The sequence below is a fragment of the Hemiscyllium ocellatum genome, chromosome 8 (genome assembly GCF_020745735.1).
Source record: "Hemiscyllium ocellatum isolate sHemOce1 chromosome 8, sHemOce1.pat.X.cur, whole genome shotgun sequence".
NCBI classification, from domain to species: Eukaryota; Metazoa; Chordata; class Chondrichthyes; order Orectolobiformes; family Hemiscylliidae; genus Hemiscyllium; species Hemiscyllium ocellatum.
The window spans coordinates 71,242,581-71,264,123 of record NC_083408.1 but is presented as its reverse complement, the minus strand read 5'-3'; the positions used below and the strand labels follow the sequence as shown (position 1 = coordinate 71,264,123).

Genomic DNA, 21,543 nt, shown 5'->3' with positions numbered 1-21,543 from the left:
AGCTTTTCAGTTTTTAGATATTCGGATAAAGGATCTTCTTCCTGTACTTGTTTATTAATGTCCTCTAGCTTCCATGCACAGATTGGACCCTACTCTATCCTGCCCTTCCTTTTGATGTACTTATTTAGTATATTGGGGTTTTATCAAATCTTACCTGCCAGTATTTTTCATACCCACTCTATGCTCTCCCGATCATTTTTTTAAGATCCCCCCCAACACATTCTATATTCACGCTTCTATTGGTTTGCTCACGTTGTACCTATTAAAAGCCTTTCTTTTCATTCTTCTCCAGCCCTGAATGTTCCGCGAAGCCCAGAGTTCTCTGGGCTGGTTGCTCCTACATTTCACCCAAAAGAGAACATGTTGCACTCGCACTCTTGCCAATCCCATTTTGAACATCCTCCCAATGCCCTGCTGTAGATTCACCCAGAAATATCTGTTTCTGGCCTACATTTAGTCAGAACCTGTCTTATTTTAATAAAACCTGCCTCTGCCCAATCCTAAATCCCTTTCAAACACTAGTGGCCAGATCTTCAGGTCTGTGCCTTTTAAATGCTGAACATGGTAACTGACAAATTCTTTTAAAAGGATGTTTACTCTTTGAATGCAGCTGTCTAAAGACATCTGTGATGTTTTGTGAAGACACTTCCCCTCAAGGGAAGTCAATTCATTTGATTCAAGTCACTACCTTTTACGTAAGAATCATTCGGCATAGAAAGCTAATGTATGCAGAAGCATTCTCAAAGATATTCCCGCCCCCCCGGAACAGTAAGCTTTAGAAACCTGAGACATGTTTTACTAAATCAACAGAAATTCATCTTTGAATATTGAGTGAAATTGATGTTTCTACATGCTGTAGATTTTTTTGACTAGGCTTACAAGGATAAATGTGTGTCTTCAAAACCTCAACAGTCAATAACAATTAGCTAACTCACCTTTTGCATTTAAGTCACCAGTTGTGTCTGAGCTTGCCCAAGAAATATTCTAATTACAGTGTAGAGTTTGACTAGCTGCTTCTTATAACTATAACGTCTTACTTTTCTTCCTGTCCAGCTGCAGTAAATGTTATGACACATCCAGAGCTGTCCTATCTCTTGCAAGTGCGTGATGAAGAGGATTTGCATGTTGCTGTAGCACACGACAGCCTAATGCTCTGACTTGTAATTTGAAAGAACCCTGGGGTACCTGGGAGAAACCTCTTACAGCCTACTTGGCGTGATGAGCAAGTTCACCTTTCAGAACAACAAAGTGATGCAGGACCGCCGGAGTGTTTGTGTCTTCCTTCCAAATGATGAAGCTCTCAACATTATTGTGAATGTAAGATTTTTCCCATTTATCTTTCTATTCCTTTTAATTCCTTTAAATGCACTTAAAATGGTTTCTTCAACACTAAAAATGAATAATATTATATCCATGTGGTGTAACTCTCATTTGGGCATCCTAGTCTTGCCTTTTCTAATTTAGCCTGTCATCAAAATAAAAAAGTAATAAAATAAAAAGTATGACCTGACGCATGATTACATTTTATTATTAAAATGAAATAGCAGAAAATCACTACTTGCATATCTGCTATTTTAATATCCTTAATGTGACAGCGCTAAGGGTGGTTAACATAGTGAATTCTAAACCCCAAACATTTGTTTTATAATGAAGAAGCAGTAAGGTGTGACTGTCTTTTAACTTGTTGTTTTGAAGAGAAAGTATATTATAAAACGCACTTTAATGGTGCAGATGAAGGCCCTTCACTCCATTGTGTCTGTTCCAGCTCACCAAATGAGCATCATGACTTAGTGCCATTCTTTGGTTTTTCCCCTCTTGCACATTGGATGAGTTTTTAAAAATAGAAACAATGTCATTTAAAATGCCTGAACTAAACCTGCCTCTATTGAGACAGTGCATTTCAAATCCAAATCACTTGCAAGAAAATGTTTTTTTCCCTTCTCATCTCACTTTTGCAAATTACTTTCAATTCTTATTCCTTGGTTTTTTTGACCCTTTTTTATGAGCAGCAACAGTTTCTTCTGATGTGTTTTATCCCGCTTCCTCTCAATTTTGAAAGCTTCCGTCAGATCTTCTTGGCTACATTCTCTCCATGGAGTACAGTTCTAACCTCTGCGTTTTATCCTCGTAACTAAAATCTCTCATTTCTGGAACTGTTTTCATAAACCTCTCCTGAACTACCTAATGAGTTTGTGTCCCTATCCTAGAGTGGTGCTCAGAGTTGTACTCAATGCTCCAACTCTCAGAAGCAGTAGCCTTCTATTTGTTGTATCCATCACTGAAGTCAAAAGCTTACTGTGTGAAGACTTCAAGGTGCAAGTCTTAATGCACTGTAGTAAAACACATTGGATGACTTGTTGAGATAGAGAGCCAAAAAGTAATTTCAATCTTAATTAAATATGTGACACCATCAGGTGCTGATGTAAGCCTTCTGTGAACTGTTGCAAACACATTTTATGCTTGATTGTTGTGTCTGAGCTATCCAAACAATTTGCTGTTGTTGTTCAAAGCTTTTCAGCAGCTTTGTTCATTGTTCACTGTCAAACTACCCAATAATGAGTTATTGTTTTAGTTTCAGCAGTTTAGAATGTATGTTTGAAGCAGATGAAGTTACAGGATTATGGCAAGAGACCAGAAGAGTGGGATCAGTTATAGATTGCTCTAACAAAAAATCAGAAATAACACAATAGGTTGATTGGCCTCCTGTGCAGTAAACAACTATAGTACTAACGGCATAGCAAGAATGCTGAAAGGATCTTTGCAAAGAAAGACTTTTATTCCTGAAATAAGTAATCTTGCACAAATTGGAATGTTACTGCCGCCTCATTACAACATTCAACTGAACGACTGTTCTCATTATTCCTCCTCCTGTTCAGTTCCCAGAATCCTTACTGAAAGAAACTTGACTGAAAATGCGTGTGAAATGTTTCGGATCCCAGACAAGCACAGAATTAGAGTTTTACTCATTATCAGTTTCCTTACTCGTATGTTATGGGGCTAAGAAGCTAATCAGAGGGTTCACCGGAAAGGGAGTATCTCTGAAGTGGAGACGGACAGGCACTTTAGGTTCCTTAGCTTTTGTATTTCTTTTGCTTTCTGTGATGGTTGAGAGGAATCAGGAGGTGGCCTTATCTTTGCACAGCACTGTGTAAGTGCACAGTTTTCTTTGTTTTACAAATGAGATACAATTCACTTGAGGACACAAGTCCATTTAGCTGTGAAATTTCCCTTTATTTTTAAAGTAATGATCCAAAACTCTCAGTATGGCATGTTTCATTCCATATGCTGCATCTGTCTATTACTTCAGTGTACAGGGAGGAAACTGCTAGATCATCTTGTTTGAATGAGACTTCCTTACCATTTCAATTATTTGTCTTTGACCTAAACATGAAAGGGAGGACAATTCATACCAAGAGCAAGGATGCAAAAATAGTTCCAATTGTGACTACGAATGCATTTTATTTGCATACAACCCCCCCCCCCCACCCAAATAGGTGCATCCTTGTGCTTATCTCAAGCAGACATTTTTGTTGAAGAATAAAGACATGCCAAAGTAGTCTTAACATTTTGGCAAATACTGCAGGCAGCTAACAGTTCTACTTTTTTTCTTACGCCAAATATCTTGTTCATAAACGTGCTTTAATCTTAAGTGTGCCAATGTTTAGAATAGAGTTAATGCATATTTTCTAGTCTAAATTGTTTAAGATATATAATTTAGCTCAATCTGTGAACTAAATAACTATGAAACCTGGCATCATTTCCGCATGTATTCTCCTTGGAGCAGAGAATATTATTGCAGCTGTGAAAATGGGCACACGATTGCAGCATGTAATCAATCCATTGAAATGGTTTCATTTTAATAGTTTTAGTCTTTAAAAAAAATGGGTAAGATATTGTTTGCTATGTCTCAGAGTTTCAATTTCTCAATGTCTGCTTTTACTAAATATTGTCAAAATATCATAATGTTTCCATTTTGTAGGTTAAAGCCTTGTGCCAAGAATTATTCGTTCAAGTCTGTGACCTTCTACGGCTGAAAGACTGTCATCTTTTTGGGCTAAGTGTCATACAAAGTAAGTGAGACTGAAAACAGATTATTATTCCACAATAATGAGGTAAACTGCATTATCTGCGATATATTCAGTTCTTTGGAATTTTGTAGAATGCTGAGAGTTTCATTCACAATCAGAATTTTTGATCTTTTCATTTGAATTTAATTATTCATGAAATGTTATTGTCCATCCCCCATGTTCTGCTATAATATTATGTAATTAAGGTGTCAAAGTTTATTTTTTGAATTGCCTGAATGTAAGGGAAGTAAATCAACTAGAAAAGTAAGCCCTCAAAACAAAAAGGATTTTAAAAAATTAGTAATTTCCCTTTCTCAAGGTGGGTCTTTGATTTACTGGAGTTTCGTTTCAGGTATTGTGAATCAATGGGTGTGTATTTGTATCTTCAAGGTCTTTATCAATTCTTTAGTTTCTTTCCTTTTTTATCAAATCACAATAACTTATTGCTTTGTCTAAAACATTTCAAGTTAGGATTGAAGGTATTGGGTGTTTTTAACTTCCTGATTTCAGAATACTTCAATGTGATTGGTTATTGACATTGCTTGCTGACAGCGCTGTTGTTGTACACCTGGAGATCACCATTGCCTGGAGATAGACTCAATCTGTCACTAGGAAAGAAAGCCACGCTACAAAGGTCACCAGGGCAGTTTCCTTTGGGAGCATTAGCAAGCGCTATTACTTTAGCTGACCACAAAATCCTGCCAAAACCGACAGACTGTACCACGTATATGCTATATTGAATTCAGTACCACATACATGCACACACAGTTTATTACAGTTAATAGATAAAGTTTCTGTAATCAATTTGATTCTTATAAAACCCTGTGGGTAGATTGTAGTCATTGTCACTTGAGCATGAAGCTTGGACTGTAAAAAGAGAAAACCTAGGGGTAGACAATGGCATAGTGGTATTATTGCTGCATTGTTAATCCAGGGGTTCACTAATGTCCTTTAGGGAAGGAAAATGCCATCCTTACCTGATCTGGCCTACATGTGACTCCAGATCCACAGTAATGTGGTTCACTCATCACCTTTTGGATAATAAATGCTGGCCGAGCCAGTGACACCCACATCCTGTGAATGAAATTTTAAAAATCAGACAAAGTCACTCGTTTTTACATACACCGATGATTTTTTAAAATCAGTTACTAAATAGAAGATGATCAGTCAGACACATAGTCGGAGATCTGGGTTATCCACCTCATTTACCTCTTTATACTCCACCCATGGCAGTTAAATATTCTTGAAGTAATGTTTCAAATATACAGCAGACAGAGATGACAGATACAAAAGATAAATGAAACATATTCAGTAAATCAAACTTTGATATAGTTCATGTGATCTGATCAGTGGGAAAGTCAGATTTGTGAATATCCAAACAACTTTGGTTAAGAAAGAAAAGGAAGCATATGTCAGGCATAGACAGGATAGATCGAGTGAGTATAAAGATGAGTATAAAGGAAGTAGGAGTATACTTAAGAGGAAATCAGGAGCCCAAAAAGGCACATGAGATAGCTTTGGCAAATTGGGTTAAGGAGAATCCAAAGGGTTTTTACAAATATGTTAAGGACAAAAGGGTAACTAGAGAAAGAATAGGGCCCCTCAAAGATCGTGAGGTGGCCTTTGTGTGGAACTACAGGAGATGGGGGGGAGATACTAAATGAGTATTTTGCATCAGTGTTTACTGTGGAAAAGGACATGGAAGTTATAGAATGTAGGGAATTAGATGGTGACCTCTTGAAAAATGTCCATATTACACAAGAGGATGTGCTGCATGTCTTGAAATATATAAAAGTAGATAAATCCCCAGGACCTAATCAGTGTACCCTAGAACTCTGTGGGAAGCTAGAGAAGTGATTGTTGGGCCTCTTGCGGAGATATTTGTATCATCGATAGTCAGGTGGTTGGCTAACATGGTGTCACTGATTAAGAAAGATGGTAAGGACAAGCGAGGGAACTATAGACCAGTGAGCCTGACAATGGTGGTGGACAAATTGTTGGAGAGAATCCTGAGGAACAAGGATGTACATGTATTTGGAAAGGAAGGACTGATTAGGGATAGTCAGCATGGCTTTGTGCGTGGGAAATCATGTCTCACAAACATGATTGAGTTTGTTGAAGAAGTAACAGAACATTGATGGGGGCAGAGCAATTGACGTGATCTATATGGACGTCAGTAAAGCGTTTAATAAAGTTCCCCATGGGAGACTGATTAGTATGGTTGGATCTCATGGAATACAGGGAGAACCCACCATTTGGATACAGAACTGGTTCAAAGATAGAAGACAGAAGGTGGTGGTGGAGGGATGTTTTTTCAGACTGGAGGCCGATCACCAATGGAGTGCCACAAGGATCTGTGCTAGGTCCACTACTTTTCATCATTTATATAGATGATTTGGATGTGAGCATAATTAGTAAGTTTGCAGATGACACCAAAATTGGAGGTATAGTGGACAGCGAAGAAGGTTACCTCAGATTACAACAGGATCTTGATCAGATGGGCCAATGGGCTGAGGAGTCACAGATGGAGTTTAATTTAGACAAATGGAGGTGCTGCATTTTGGGAAAGCAAATCTTAGCAGGACTTATACACTTAATGGTAAGGTCCTAGGGAGTGTTGCTGAACAAAGAGACGTTGGAGTGCAGGTTCATAGCTCCTTGAAATTGGAGTCGCAGGTAGATAGGATAGTGAAGAAGGCGTTTGGTATGCTTTCCTTTATTGGTCAGAGTACAGGAGTTGGGAGATCATGTTGCGGCTGTTTTTGGAATATTGCTTGCAATTCTGGTCTCCTTCCTATCAGACCGATGTTGTGAAACTTGAAAAGGTTCAGAAAAGATTTATAAGGATGTTGCCAAGGTTGGAGGATTTGAGCTATAGGGAGAGGTTGAATAGGCTGGGGCTGTTTTTCCTGGAGGGTTGGAGGTTTAGGGGTGACCTTATAGAGGTTTATAAAATCATGAGGGGAATGGATAGGATAAATAGACAAGGTTTTTTTACCTGGGATGGACAGTCCAGAACTGGAGGGCATAGGTTCAGGGTGAGAGGGGAAGGATATAAAAGACACCTAAGGGGCAACCTTTTCATGCAGGGGGTGGTACATGTGTGGAATGGTCTACCAGAGGAAGTGATGGAGGCTAGTACAATTGCAACATTTAAAAGACATCTGAATGGGTATATGAATAGGAAGGGTTTGGAGAGATATGGGCTGGGTGCTGGCAGGTGGGACTAGATTGTGTCGGGATATCTGGTTGGCATGGACAAGTTGGACCTAAGGGTCTGTTTCCATGTTGTACATTCCTGACTCTATGACTCTATGACCCTAAACAATATCCCATCATGAACATTCATTTATTGAAATTAACCATTTTGAATTCAGGATTAAAAGTACCATCTGTTTGTTTGATTGTAGAGGAAGCTAAGCAATTTAAAATTCATGAAAGCTGTGAATTTAGGAATCTTTAATCTTGCCAAGTTCATGAACTACTGTTTTTTTTGTCATTGTTGATCCAGGGTAGAATGAGAGGAGGAATGATTTGCATTTATATAGCACTGCAACCCAATATTGCAACATTTTGCCATACAATGCATTAGGTATCCTGAAAAACAATAGTAACTGTTGACTAAGCAAATATAATTTGATTAAGCAAAGAATAAACTAGGTACAAGTAAAACCAATAATGACATTTGGGAAAAACAATAAAGAAAATGATCTGCTACAAATTGTATTACCATTTACAAAAAAATTTACACAGAGCCTTTAATATAATCAACTATTCGTAATAATTCACATATGTATGATAAAACAAAATTTGACACGGAACCACAGAAGAGTAAAGAAATGGATTTTAAAGAACACCTAAATGGGGGAGTGGGGAGTGGAGAAAGCCAGAGATATTTGTGGATGGAATTTCACAACTCAGGCTCTTGAATGTGCAGAGTTACTAGAGTGCAGTTGTCATGGAGGGGTGTAGGAATGGAGGAGCAAAAGTGATTTGAACACGGGGATAAATATTTTGAATCAATTTGTTAAGCTAACTCAGAGCCAATTTAGGTAGGACGTATGTGTGAATGGGACTTAGTACAGGTTAAGTCAAGAGAACAAATGTTTAGTTGGTCTTAACTTTATAAAGCTTAAAGCATGGGAGAATGGCCAGGACTATACTGGAATAGTTGAATCAAGGACATTGATTATAATTTCTGCAGAAGGTGAGCTGAGTTGGGCAATGTTACGGAGATTTAAATTGATTGTTTTGGCGATGATGCAGATATGTGATCAAATGCTCAGCTTTAGACCAAACATAATATCAAGGTTATGAACTATCTTGCTGAGTCTCTTACAGTTGATAAAGAAAGTGATAATGAAGTATGGAAAGACAAAATTTATTTATGAAACTGAAACTCTCATTTTTTTCAAGTTTATTGAGATATAATGAAGCCATGGGCAGCTGAGCTGGATATGAAAATGTTTAGATCACTTTTCAAATACCTTTTTATGCAGTATGAAAGATGTCTTGATGTACTCCACCCATCAAAAGAAGGAAAAATTGGAGGGTAGACAGAAAAATATGGTTTTAAGCCAAGTACAGTCACCAAAATCTAGGGCACCTTTCTCAATGCTCTCAACCTACCAGCCCATACATTAATTCCTTTAACAATTGCTATTTGTCTCCTATCCATTAGCTAGTTTTATTTTGTCTATTATAAGGGTTTACCTAAAATACTCATACCTTGTGAAGTTAATTATTATCTCTTTGCTTGGGCCCTTATCAAGAGATATTTAGATGTCAAAGTTTCCAAGTACCAAAATGTCTACACTCTAGTTGGATTGCCACTTTCTCAAAGAAATGGGATAGATTCCTGAATTTGAATTTATTTCTTTCTGAATCTATGTTGACTGCAGATGAATAACTTATAATTGTACAGAAGATCTTCATATTTAATCTTGAGGATCAATTCCATTACATGCAATAGGAAGTAAGTCTAAAGGATACAAAGTAATCTGCGTTGGTTTTGATTTGGAGATGCCGGTGTTGGACTGGGGTGTACAAAGTTAAAAATCACACAACACCAGGTTGTAGTCCAAAGGTTTAATTGGAAGCACACTAGCTTTCGGAGCAACGCTCCTTCATCAGGTGATTGTCACATCACTTGATGAAGGAGCGTCACTCCGAAAGCTAGTGTGCTTCCAATTAAACTTGTTGGAGTATAACCTGGTGTGTGATTTTTAACTGCGTTGGTTTTGTCATTCTGTTAGCTGATGGTCACTAAGTAAGTCTATTAGTGCCTCCCCACTATCTATTGATCCCCTCTCCCTGATTATTAGTGTTTTACAAATCGCTTTTCTAATCTCTATCAGCAGACTAGGATAGATATTGTTTTTTCCTGGGAATGATTTATTTTTGTTAATTTAGTTAGTCTAGAGCTTTTTTCAGTGGCAATGTCCCTCATATCTTCCCATGTGAATACACGCAGAAAGAGTTATTCAAAATATTTACTACTTTCCCTCCTTCCACCTATCACATCTCCAATGCCCCTCCCCCAAGTCCCTCCTCCCTACCTTTTATCTTAGCCTGCTGGACACACTTTCCTCATTCCTGAAGAAGGGCTTATGCCCGAAACATCGAATCTCCTGTTCCCTGGATGCTGTCTGACCTGTTGCGCTTTTTCAGCAACACATTTTCAGCTACTTTTTCCTTATTTATATTCAAGCCTATTTGGTATTTTGTTTGCCATCTCTCCTCTGACTGCCCTCTTGCTGTTGTGCCTTTGAAAACTAGTTTTATCATACTTAAGCTGAGCTGCTATGCCTTTTACTTCTTGCCTCTTTATTCCTCTGTTATTTTAATTAGTTTTGAAACCCTTTGCTTCCTTCCTTCAGGACTTTGACAAACCCATCTTTCTCTGTCTTACACCTCTAATTTATTTTTTTCAAACATCTGCTTTCAAGTTTGTTGGATTTGAGAATGTACTTGTATTTGTATCTTTTCTACATGTTCATCTTGTGTCTTTTTAAAAGTGTCTCCCTTTGTCTTTCTTTTGAATTGTTGTGAATAACCTTCCCGATCTGATTTGTGAAAGATTTCCATCCTTTTGCTAAAATAGCCATTTTAAGTTCATTTACCACGTTCCTAGTCTTGGGTATTTTTGACTCTTGGGTTGTGTTAAAGTTATTTTTTGTTGGTCGCTGTTTCCCTAGGGTGCCAAAGCCTCTGTTTCTTGTATATTTGCTGATTGTTTTTTTTAAAAAATCAAAATGATCATTTTTGTTTGTTATCTCTTCAATGCTCCAGGTCAAGAAGCAGTCATTAACTGAATCTGATAACTCTGGTTTTAGAGATGTGGATTATCCTGTTTATATGACATTGATTAGTGTTCCATTGAATTAACATTCCCATTGTTACATAAACATGTAAATAGTGGGAATTGGGATGGGGTAACTTTACCTGCTCTGCTGTTTTTAAAAAAAAGGCTCCCGGATTACTTACAAGCTGGAAAGAATCCAGAATTCAAATGTATTTGGATAATGAATGATTGCTCACATAGACCAAGCAATGTTTAACTGAATTCTCAAATCCTGACTGGGCTTTAAACTTGGGTCTGAATAAGGAAGTTTTTTTTAGCGTGGGAAAGATCAGAAAGCTGAAGCTAAATTAATTTATTTTCCTTCTTGGAGCTAGGTGGTGTAGGAGTCCTCCACAAGGCAACTTTAGAGCAGGAGAGGCCTACATTCCCTGCACCACCACCTATCGCAAGAGTGCCCCCTATAAAACCTTATCCCCTTCCATTTCATGGCGTGTTGGCTGGCAACCCTCTGACAAATGCTTAAAGCCCCACTTTCTTCAGGGAGGGCAGTCAGAAAATTACCTGGAACTTCCCATTTCCTGTCAGAAAATTCTTACCCTTGTTAATAAACTTGGTAAACATTTGAAACCATTGGTTTCGGTCCCGGCTGCAAACCTTTTGATCTGCCTGACCTCCTTGCAACTGCCTGAGGTGAAGCCAGCTGTTCCCAACCTTTGGGCTGGATTTTCCGGGAGACAAGTCATCTCCAGAGACCTTTTAAAGGCAGGCAGGGCCTGGATGTAGACATTCTTGTCCCAACTTTCAACAGATCCCACTTTTGCAGGCAATGGGAAAGTGGCAGGGTCTGAATCTCACAGGCAGGAAACCTGGACTCAACGGGGTCATTTGAGATTGACAATTTACATGAAAGACACCGTTACAAATGATGGGATGGGAGGAATATGTTTGTAATCAAGCCCCACTACTCCTCCAGTCACTCCATTAAAGTAAATGTTTTGATCACCAAAATGACCAATTGGTTCCCTTTGGTACTGCTGTCCACATTAAAAAAAAACTTTCAACAGGACTCAAGGCGGCACGGTGGCACAGTGGTTAGCACTGCTGCCTCACAGCGCCAGAAACCCGGGTTCAATTCCCACCTCAGGTGACTGACTGTGAGGAGTTTGCACATTCTCCCTGTGTCTGCGTGGGTTTCCTCCGGGTGCTCCGGTTTCCTCCCACAGTCCAAAGATGTGCAGGCCAGGTAAATTGGCCATGCTAAATTGCCCATAGTGTTAGGTAAGGGTCAAATGTAGGGGTATGGGTGGGTTTCGCTTCGGCGGGTCGGTGTGGACTTGTTGGGCCGAAGGGCCTGTTTCCACACTGTAAATAATCTAATCTAAAAAAGGACTCCTTAATGGACTCAAAATAATCTGTTTATTGTAAAACACAATTCAACCAATAGTAAGAAGCAAAACTGGTTAACATCTAAATTGTAATCCCGAATTGGAACTTTCCCTTTGAATCCATTACAAAGACTTTGCATAGAGGATATTTTAGAAAGAACAAAAGAAAAACATCCTTATTGGCTAATGGTCAGGAAAACAACGGATAGTTTGATGAATTCTCATAGTCCATTGGGTTTCACGTTGTTGAAATCAAATTGCTGACATTTGTAGAATGATGGAAGATCTTCCAAACAAGGTCTTCACTTTAGATCTAAACAGATTTTTGATCAGTAAAGGAATTGAGGGTTGTGGGAAAAAGCAAGACAGTAAAGTTAAGCATTTTCAAATCAGCCATGATCTCATTGAAGGGTGGAGCAGATTCGATGGGCTGAATAGTCTGCTCCAGCTTCTACATGTTATGGTTTTATGAATGGGAAGCTGTATCCAAGTCTTTGGATGATGGTCACAGTTCAGCTTTTCACAAGTTACAAGGTAATCAAAACACCGATGTGTAGAAGGTTCCAAAGTAATTCAAAGAAACATAAAGAGAATCTTGCAGCCATGCCGCTGCTTAACATTTTTTTTAACCTTGTCTTACGTCTGCCTCGATTGGTGAAACCAAAAAAAAACAAGTCCAGAAGGGGTTGCTAGGTAACCACCAGTGCAGCAACCCCCATAGTCCAAACTGTCTAAATTAAGGACAATAAACCCTATGTCATCTTTCCTTAAACATTTTGCTTGGATATTTTTCCAAAATCCTTTGATTTTCTGTAATCAGCTGATGGATCACAGCCCACATTAAACTATTGACTCATTTCCAGGAAACCACACTGATTCCGTTCAAACCTTTGGGAAAAAAACCCCTTTTTAATTCAGAAAGTGTCCACGCAGTTCAACATCTTTTAGTTCTCACGCAGTCTGTAAACATAAACATGTATTCCCAACTATGTTAACAATATTCTGTTATCACAGATAAAGGGAAAATAGGCTGACTTTAAATTTTGATTGCTTTTTCTCCTATTAAGACTGTGACAAAGAGTTCCTTTCTCTTTTTATTGTCATCCTTTCCTGAAGTAGATCGAAGCATGCTCTCCAAACCCTGATTTTTGGATTCCAATGTTTGAAATAAACTTGCAGCAAACATCTTTTTAAGATGAAATCAAAGATAGGATTTATTTTTAAAAATTAAAGAAACTGGGAAATTGCTTTGCTACTCCATCCATACATCCAAGTACTCAGGAAATTAATGAATACAGGACAGATGATCAGTTAATAGTTGTGAGTTTGGGTAATCCAAGTATTAAAGTATTCAAACCAGTTGATGTGGTTACAACTTCCAGGCGGTTAGTGTCTAAAACAGTTTGCTGTTTAGGTTTTTTTTCCCAGCCAGCAACTTGGAGACAGAGGTGGAGGGTCTAAGATTGGCAACTCAGCCTGGAGTGCTCCACTCTCTCTAGGTCAAAATTTAACATTAGGAAAAGCAGGAGGACACCATTTGACCCCTCAAGTCTTTCCTGGCTGATCTGCTCCAGGCCTCAACTCCTATTTTGCAATAGTTCCTCATAGCCATTAAACATCGCATTATTTTAAAAATTTATCAACCTCCTCTTTAAATACTTGTAGTGATTGATCTCTGGGTAAGAGAATTCCAGGCATTTACTACCATCTGGGGGAAGAAATTTCTTATAAATGATAGTTTCAGAACAAGAGAACAATGTCCCTTAGATTGAAGTTGCCACTCAAGTGCTTATATCTTTGCAAAATCTACCCTGTCTACCCCTTTCAATAACATCATCCCTTATTCACTGAAGTGTAGAAGAATAAAAGCCTATTCAGCTGTTCTGATTATTCAATCCCTTCATCCCAGGAATCAGCCTGACAACTCTCTTTTGAACTGCCTGCAATGCCAATATATCCTTTCTTAAATACAGGGACCAAAACGGTGCACAGTACTCCAGGTGTAGCTTCTCAAACGACCTGTAGTTGTAACAAGATTGCCAGGGGATTGGAGTTTAAAAATGGAGCAATGAAGGCCAAAATTCTGTTTGCCTTTTCAATTAGTATCACAACATACCTGACAGCAAATTTACTGCAAAACTATATAAGCAGTTTACATCATTTTGTCAAATTTTTTAACATAGTTTTATTAGTAAATTACTACCTTTCCCATTGTTACTGATGTTGGACCATATCCTTTTAAGAAAGGGAAGGATATTCATGGAATGAAGAACAGGTTGGTGCTGGCTATTCATGTTGACGCTGGCTATTCATGTTGGCAAATTGTTGGTTACATTGGTACTGTGGGGTCTTAACACTTTTCTAATTTCTTAATTACACAGTGGTAGAGCAAGAGTTAAAGTGTGGAGAACACAATTTTAAAAATGGAAAAATAATCAATTAAAATGATGTATTGAAAAACTTCAATAATTTTTAACATTAGAAGTCCGTGAACCCTTTTAGAATGTAAAGCACTGTAATAGATGGTAGGACATCATCAGGTTTGTTTATCACCACTTACTATACAGTTCTCCAAAAATCTAAAATACTTTCAAAATAAAGATAGGCCCAAACCTGACTGAAAAACTAATAATCGGTTCACAGTACACACTGTTATTAATACATAAAAGCTAATGTAAGGCAAGGAGAAGATACACTGAGAGTTGTGAATTCATAAAAAATGTTGGACATTGCATGGCTCCCCTGATATTCTCTCAAAACCTAGTGCTCAGTATCAACTTCCCCACGAATGTCAAAACATTATTGAATTTTCTTGGTAAAAGAAAGACCTTTTGTTGCAGAAAGTTATTGCAGCTATTTCCCAGCATAAGGACCCTGTTAATTGAGTAATTTATGTTTCAAATAGCCTCAAGTCTGGAAACCAGCTCGCAAGTGTGCATGCCAGATAATGCTACAGCCGGGATGCTAATTGAACTGGGGAACACGTGAAAGGAACTAAATCTTTTACAAAGGAAAATAAACACGTTCAGAAATGCAATTAATTGATAGACTTCGGAGGCTTTAAACAAACTGTGCAAGAGTTTGGGAACTAAGAGATACTATTAGAGAATAATAACAATGAGGAAAATACTCAGAGACAAATAACTTGTTATTCGCTATTCTAATGTTAATAGATAGTGTCAGAGTAAGGGAGAAATCTTAAGAAGTTCCAAATCAGGACTGCATGAATATGAATGAACAGAGCATAATAAATGAAATTGGGAGTAGAGGTGCAGGTTGCCATGTTAAATTATGAAGTGGCATTAAGAGATCTGGCTGAAGGAAGGGCAAGATTGTGCATTAAATATTCTTGATTACAGGATTCGGGGCAGACGGGAAAGGAAGAAATACAGGTGATGTGGTGGTTTGGGTTAGGGAGAGCGTTAAAGAATGAGGATGTCACAGAAAGGTCAAGGGAAGAAATGATTTGACTAGACGTAAGGAGCAAGGGTGCAGTTACAATTCTTGGTATGGAGGCTATTTGAAACATAAATTACTCAATTCACAGGGTCCTTATGCTGGGAAATAGCTGCAATAACTTTCTGCAACAAAAGGTCTTTCTTTTAACAAGAAAATTCAATAATGTTTTGAAATGGGAGATTTAAAGATCTGATTATTGACTGGGATATTGGTAGTGTTAAGAGTAGAGAGTAGCAACATAGAGATATTTGGGTAGTGAAGGGCTGGGAAGGATTGTCCTGAGGTATTAAATTTATATTTTGGATCTACTTTTATCAAGGAAGCACAGGCTACCCAGGCCAGAGGAGGAACCTTGGTCACAAGATTGGTTGAGAATTGATAAGGGGGAAATACTGGGTGAGCTGTTAGTATTTTGAGTTGATATGGCACAAGGACCAGATGAGATGTGTCCAAAAATATTAAAGGATATGAAGGTAGAAATTGCAAAGGCAGTGGCCATAATTTTTCAATTGTTACTGGACTTGGAATAGTGCCATAGGAACGAGAAATTGCAACATTGCATTGTTCAAAAAAGGTTGAGCCCAGTAATTACAGAGCAGTCATTTTAACTTTGGTAGTGGGGAAACTTTTAGAAATTTCGAGAAATCATATAACTAATAGTCTCATGGACAAGTGTGGGATAATTAAAGAGAACCAGCATAGGTTACTTAAGGGAAAATAATGACTAACTATCTAGATTTAGTTAAAATTCACACAATACCGGGTTATAGTCCAACAGGTTTAATTGGAAGCACGCTAGCTTTCGGAGTGACACTCCTTCATCAGGTGATTGTGGAGGGCTCGATGGTAACACAGAATTTATAGCAAAAATTTGCAGTGTGATGTAACTGAAATTATACATTGAAAATTTGATTGTCTGTTAAGCCTTTCATCTGTTAGAATACAGTGATAGTTTCACTTCTTTCATGTGTAAATCACAAAACCCTTCTTTTTAAAGTTGCATTCTCGCGTTAGTTGCTAACAATGGTGATAGCTAGATAATATGTTGAAGGTGTTAGCCCCCTGTGTTCTCTATCTATGACCTGATGTTTAGATTGATTTTAATCTCAAAAGTGAGATAACAGTGTTTTACATAAATTCCTGCAGTTTTTGAGCTCAGAGTTCTGCATGAATATATGCAGTTCTTGAGCAAAGTGCAATGTAACTCTGTAATATAAATTCACCACACAAAATATATGTGTGCATGTGGGTCTTTGTCTGTCTGTGTGTGTTTGTCTGTCTGGGGTGGGGGTTGTGAGTATGAGAAAGTGTGTGTGTATGTATGTAGTGGGTGCAGAGTGTCTTAAGTCTGCGAGGGGGTGCATGTGTGAGCGTGGGAGTGTGTGTGTCTATAAGGGTGTGTGTGTGTGTGTATGTGTAGTGCAATGGTGATCACCTGTAATGTGACATGAACCCAAGGTCCCAGTTGAGGCCCTCCCTATGGGTACCGAACTTAGCTATCAGCCCCTGCTAGGCCACTTTCCTCTGCTGCCTGTCCCAAAGTCCACCTTGGACGATGGTCACCCGAAGGTTGGAAGCTGAATGTCCTGGACCACTGAAGTGTTCCCCAACTGGGAGGGAACCCTCCTGTCTGTTGATTGTTGTGCGGTGCCCATTCATCCGTTGCTGTAGCCTTTGCTCGGTTTCCCCAATGTACCATGTCTCTGGGCATTCTTGCCTGCAACGTATAAGATAGACAACATTGGCTGAGTCACATGAGTACCTGCCATGTACAAGGTGGGAGGTGTTCCCACGCGTAATAGTGATATCTATGTCCACAATCTGACACGTCTTGCATTGTTAGCAGCTAACCCGAGAATGCAACTTGAAAAAGAAGGGTTTTGTGATTTACACATGAAAGAAGTGAAACTATCACTGTATTCTAACAGATGAAAGGCTTAACAGACAATCAATTTTTCAATGTATAATTTCAGTTACATCACACTGCAAATTTTTGCTATAAATTCTGTGTTACGATCGAGCCCTCCACAATCGCCTGATGAAGGAGCATTGCTCTGAAAGCTAGTGTGCTTCCAATTAAACCTGTTGGACTATAAACTGGTGTTATGTGATTTTTAACTGTGTACACCCCAGTCCATCACCGGCATCTCCAAATCATATCTAGATTATAATTGAAGAGATAACAGCAAGGATTGTATGTGATGTACTGGGATTTGCAACAAAATTGATACAGTGTCATACACCAAACTTGTGAGGAAATTTATAGGATGTGGAATAAAAGGGACAGTAACAGCGTGGATGCAAGGATGGCTGAGGGAAGGATGGTAGTTTTTAGTGGAGCTCCTTTTGGTCGGAATTGGGACCCTTGCTTTTTTGGAACTGTGTGAATGATCTAGATTTTGGACAGTAGAGGTCAGTTTCAAAGCTCGTAGACAATACAAAACTTGGAGAATAGTACAGTACTTGAAGAGGGTGGGCAGGTAGGTGGCAGAGGAATTTCCTCCCTAAGTGATTGTTGGTCATCCTTACAGAATGTGGCCTACATTGGTTCAAGAGGGCAGCTCACCAGCATCTTCCCCAGGACAACTAGGAAAGAGCAGTGTGGGACTGTTTTCCTTAGTGACGTGAAGGCTGTCAGGAGATTTTCAAAATCAGAAAAGTTCTGGACAGAGTAGACTGAGAGAAACTGCTTCATCTTGTAAAAGAATCAAGAATAAGGGACACAGTTCAAAGTGACTGGCAAAAGAAGCAAATGCAGTGTGAGAAGATTAGATTACTTTACAGTGTGGAAACAGGCCCTTCAGCCCAACAAGTCCACACCAACCCGCCGAAGCGCAACCCACCCATACCCCTACATTACCCCTTACCTAACACTACGGGCAATTTAGCATGGCCAATTCACCTGACCTGCACATCTTTGGACTGTGGGAGGAAACCGGAGCACCCGGAGGAAACCCACGCAGACACGGGGAGAACGTGCAAACTCCACACAGTCGCCTGAGTCAGGAATTGAACCTGGGTCTCAGGCGCTGTGAGGCAGCAGTGCTAACCACTGTGCCACCATGCCACCCACAAAGAAAGAAAACATTTTCACACAATGAATGGAATGCACTGCCTGGAAGTGAAGTGGAATTAGGTTTAATTGAGACATTCATGAGGGTACGCAATGATTACTTAAATAATGTGTAGGGTTCTGATGGAAGAGCGGGAGAATAACACTAAGTCATAATGTTCATTTGGTGAGCTGGTGCAGACATGATAGACCTGCACTGTAACAATGCTGTGACATACATAAAGAACATAGATGAGAATGTGGGAGAGATGATAAATAAGTTTACAGATGATTCAAAGGTTGGCTGGGTGGCTAATAGTGAGGAAGAAAGTCTTAGGTTACAGACAATTTTGGTTACATGAGCAGCTCATTGGCAAAAAGAATTTAATCCTGATAATTGTGAGGTGATGCACTTTGGAAAAAGTAACAAGACAAGGAGTACTCAATAAATGGTAGCTCATTGGAAGAGGGATCTTGCAGTGCTTGCCAACAGTCCGTGAAGACATCAGGGCAGGTTTATAGAGTAGTTAAGAAGGCATACATGACACTTACCTATATAAATTAAAGAGAATTCTTTTATCGAAAGGTACTTGATCTTTGGAACCTTCTTCCTCAAAAGTAAAGGAAGCAGTCTTTGAATATGTTTAAAGCAGAAGTTGATTTGATTCTTGGTAAGCAAGAGATTGAAAGCTTGTTGGGGTAAAAAGATAGGTGGAGCAGCTAGGTCAGTCACTATCTAATATATGTTCTTATGATCAGGTAATGATCTCAAATCCACCTTTCCCATTACCACTAATACCTTTTGACTTCCTTGTCAGACAAGAAATTAATTGCCTCTGCCTTGAAAAATTTTAAGTAACTCTGCCATCTCTGCCCTCTGCAGAAGAGGTTGCCAAAAACTCTCAGTTCTCCGAGTGTGAGTATTTGTCCTCATCTCCACCTTTAGTGGCAGACTCCTTTTTTAAACTGTTTTCTAGATTATCTCACAAGGGGCAACATCCTTTCAGCACCCACCCTGTCCAGTTCTCTTGTGTTTCTTACTCCAGTAAACTCCAATTGATACAGATCCAACCTTTCTACATACGAAATTGTCACCACCCCCAATTGTCCAAAACAATATCCCAGTCCAGTTTTCAGCTGAGTGAATCTTCTCTGAATTGCTTCTAAAATGTTTATGCTTTAGTTTAAAATAAAGAGACCAAAACTTTAGATGAGGTCTCACTAATGCTGTATGCAACTCTAGTAAAATAGCATTATTTTCATATTCCATTCCATATGCCTTCCTAATCCCTTGCTGTGCCTGTGTACCAACTCTTTGTGATTCATGTACCAGGATAATTAGATCCCTTTGTATTTAGAGTTCTGCAAACCTCCTCTGTTTTCATAATATTTTGCTTTTCCCACATTCTACTCCATCTAAACATTTTTACACCAGTCACTTCACCAATCTGCATCCGATTTCAAATTCCCTATGTCCTCTAACTTTCCTGCCTATCTTTGTTAAACCTGCTGATGATTCATTGTGCATTTGGCCCCTTCGGTTAAATCATTGATATAAATTCAAAATGATTTGTGGGTTTTCGCACTGATGCTGTGGCATCCCACTGATTATGTCTTGCCAATCCATTTTATGCCTATTCTTTTTCCTGTCAGTGAGCTAATCCTCCATTAATACTAATGTGCTATCCACAATGACATCAACCCTTAGTTTGTGTAGTAACCTTTTGACATGAAACCTTTTTATCAAATGCCTTCTAGAAATCAAACTAATGAAATCCAAGTGCAACTGCATTGATAAATACTTCAAGGAACTCCAGTGAATTATTACACAGCATAGAATTATTATGGTGTAGGAAGAGGCTATCATGCATGCATTAGCTCTTCAAACTCATTACCTATTGCCAACCTCCTGCCTTTTTCCTTACCCCTTCACACTATTTCTTTCCAAATAATCAACCAGTGCCTCAATTGAACCTGCCTGCACCACATTTCCAGGTGGTGCATTTCATACCCTAATTACTAAGGATTTTTTCTCACATCATTTTAAATCTACATTGCCTCGCTCTTGTTCCTTTTACAAATGGAACAGCTTTTATCTATCATCCAGACCACTGATGATTTTGAATACCTCTCTCAAATCTCCTCCTAAGCACCTTCTCTCCACAGAGAATAGTCCCGACGACTTCAGTCTAACTTCGTTCCTGGGAGTATTCTTGTAAATAGCTTCTTCGCTCTTTCTAATGCGTTCATATCTTTCCTATACTGTGGCACCCACAACAAACACAATACAGCTGAGGTCGAACAAGTAGCTCGTACATTTCTACTTTTCCTTCTCACAGTTTCCAATTCTCCCAATTTTGGTGTCGCAGTTAAACACGAGTTTCCTTTCATAAAACCAAAAAGCCTGGTTTGATCGAGATTTTCTGAGTTCCTTGCTGTAACCTCCTTAATAATATCTTCCTGCATTTTTCCCTATAACAGAAGTTAAACCAACTTGTCTGTAGTTTCCTGCTTTCTGTTTCCTTCCTTTGTTGAATAGTCATGTTTACCATTTTCCAATCTGATGGGATCTTTCCACAATCTAGGGAATTTTGAAAAATTAAAACCAATGGATCTGCTATCTCAGCAGCCAGCTTCTTTTTAAGATCACAGGATGAAGTCCATTAAAACCTGGGGGAACGTCAGCTTTTACTTCTAATATTATTTCGTTTTATATCACTAATTGTTTTTCCCTGGTAACGGAAACTGTTTCAGGTTCCTTCTTTCCTTTCAGCCATTGATACAAAATTATTTCTAGGATGTTATTTATATTCTCTACAGTGTAGACAAATCCTAAATATCTGTTCAGTTTGTCTGTCACCTCACTTTTTTATTATTAATTTCCATGATTGTCCATCTTGCAAGGACCAGGCTCCCTTCACTACGTCTTTTCCTTTTTAAATATCTGTTAAAACTTCTACTGTCTATCTTTATATTTCTAGCTACATTTCTCTTGTTCTCTAATTTCTCCTTCCCAGTTAACCCGTCAGCGATTATTTGCCCTTTCTCATATCCTGCCACTCCCCTCTGCTGAAATATGTGCTTTTCTTTCAATTTGATACTATTTTTAACTTACTTAATTAGACACAAATGGAGCACACTTCTGTTCAGGACTTTCTTTCTCACTTGAAAGTACCTTTTGTTTAGCATTTTGAAATATCATCTTAAATGTCAGTCACTGCAGTTCCGCTGATTTATCACTTAACCTAATTTACCAGTTTACTTTAGCCAGCTCTC

General features: G+C 38.7%; 1 protein-coding gene across 3 annotated transcripts in view; it reads left to right on the top strand.

Annotated features, from left to right (window-relative positions):
* Positions 1-21,543, top strand: part of frmd6 (FERM domain containing 6) — a 131,188-nt gene that overhangs the window by 57,266 nt on the left and 52,379 nt on the right. For all 3 annotated transcript variants that reach the window (XM_060829180.1, XM_060829181.1, XM_060829182.1), the window contains 2 exons: positions 1,054-1,317; positions 3,980-4,070. In XM_060829180.1, the coding sequence (XP_060685163.1) occupies positions 1,219-1,317; positions 3,980-4,070 (190 nt within the window). In that variant the 5' untranslated portion in view covers positions 1,054-1,218. The remainder of the gene's footprint in view (positions 1-1,053; positions 1,318-3,979; positions 4,071-21,543) is intronic.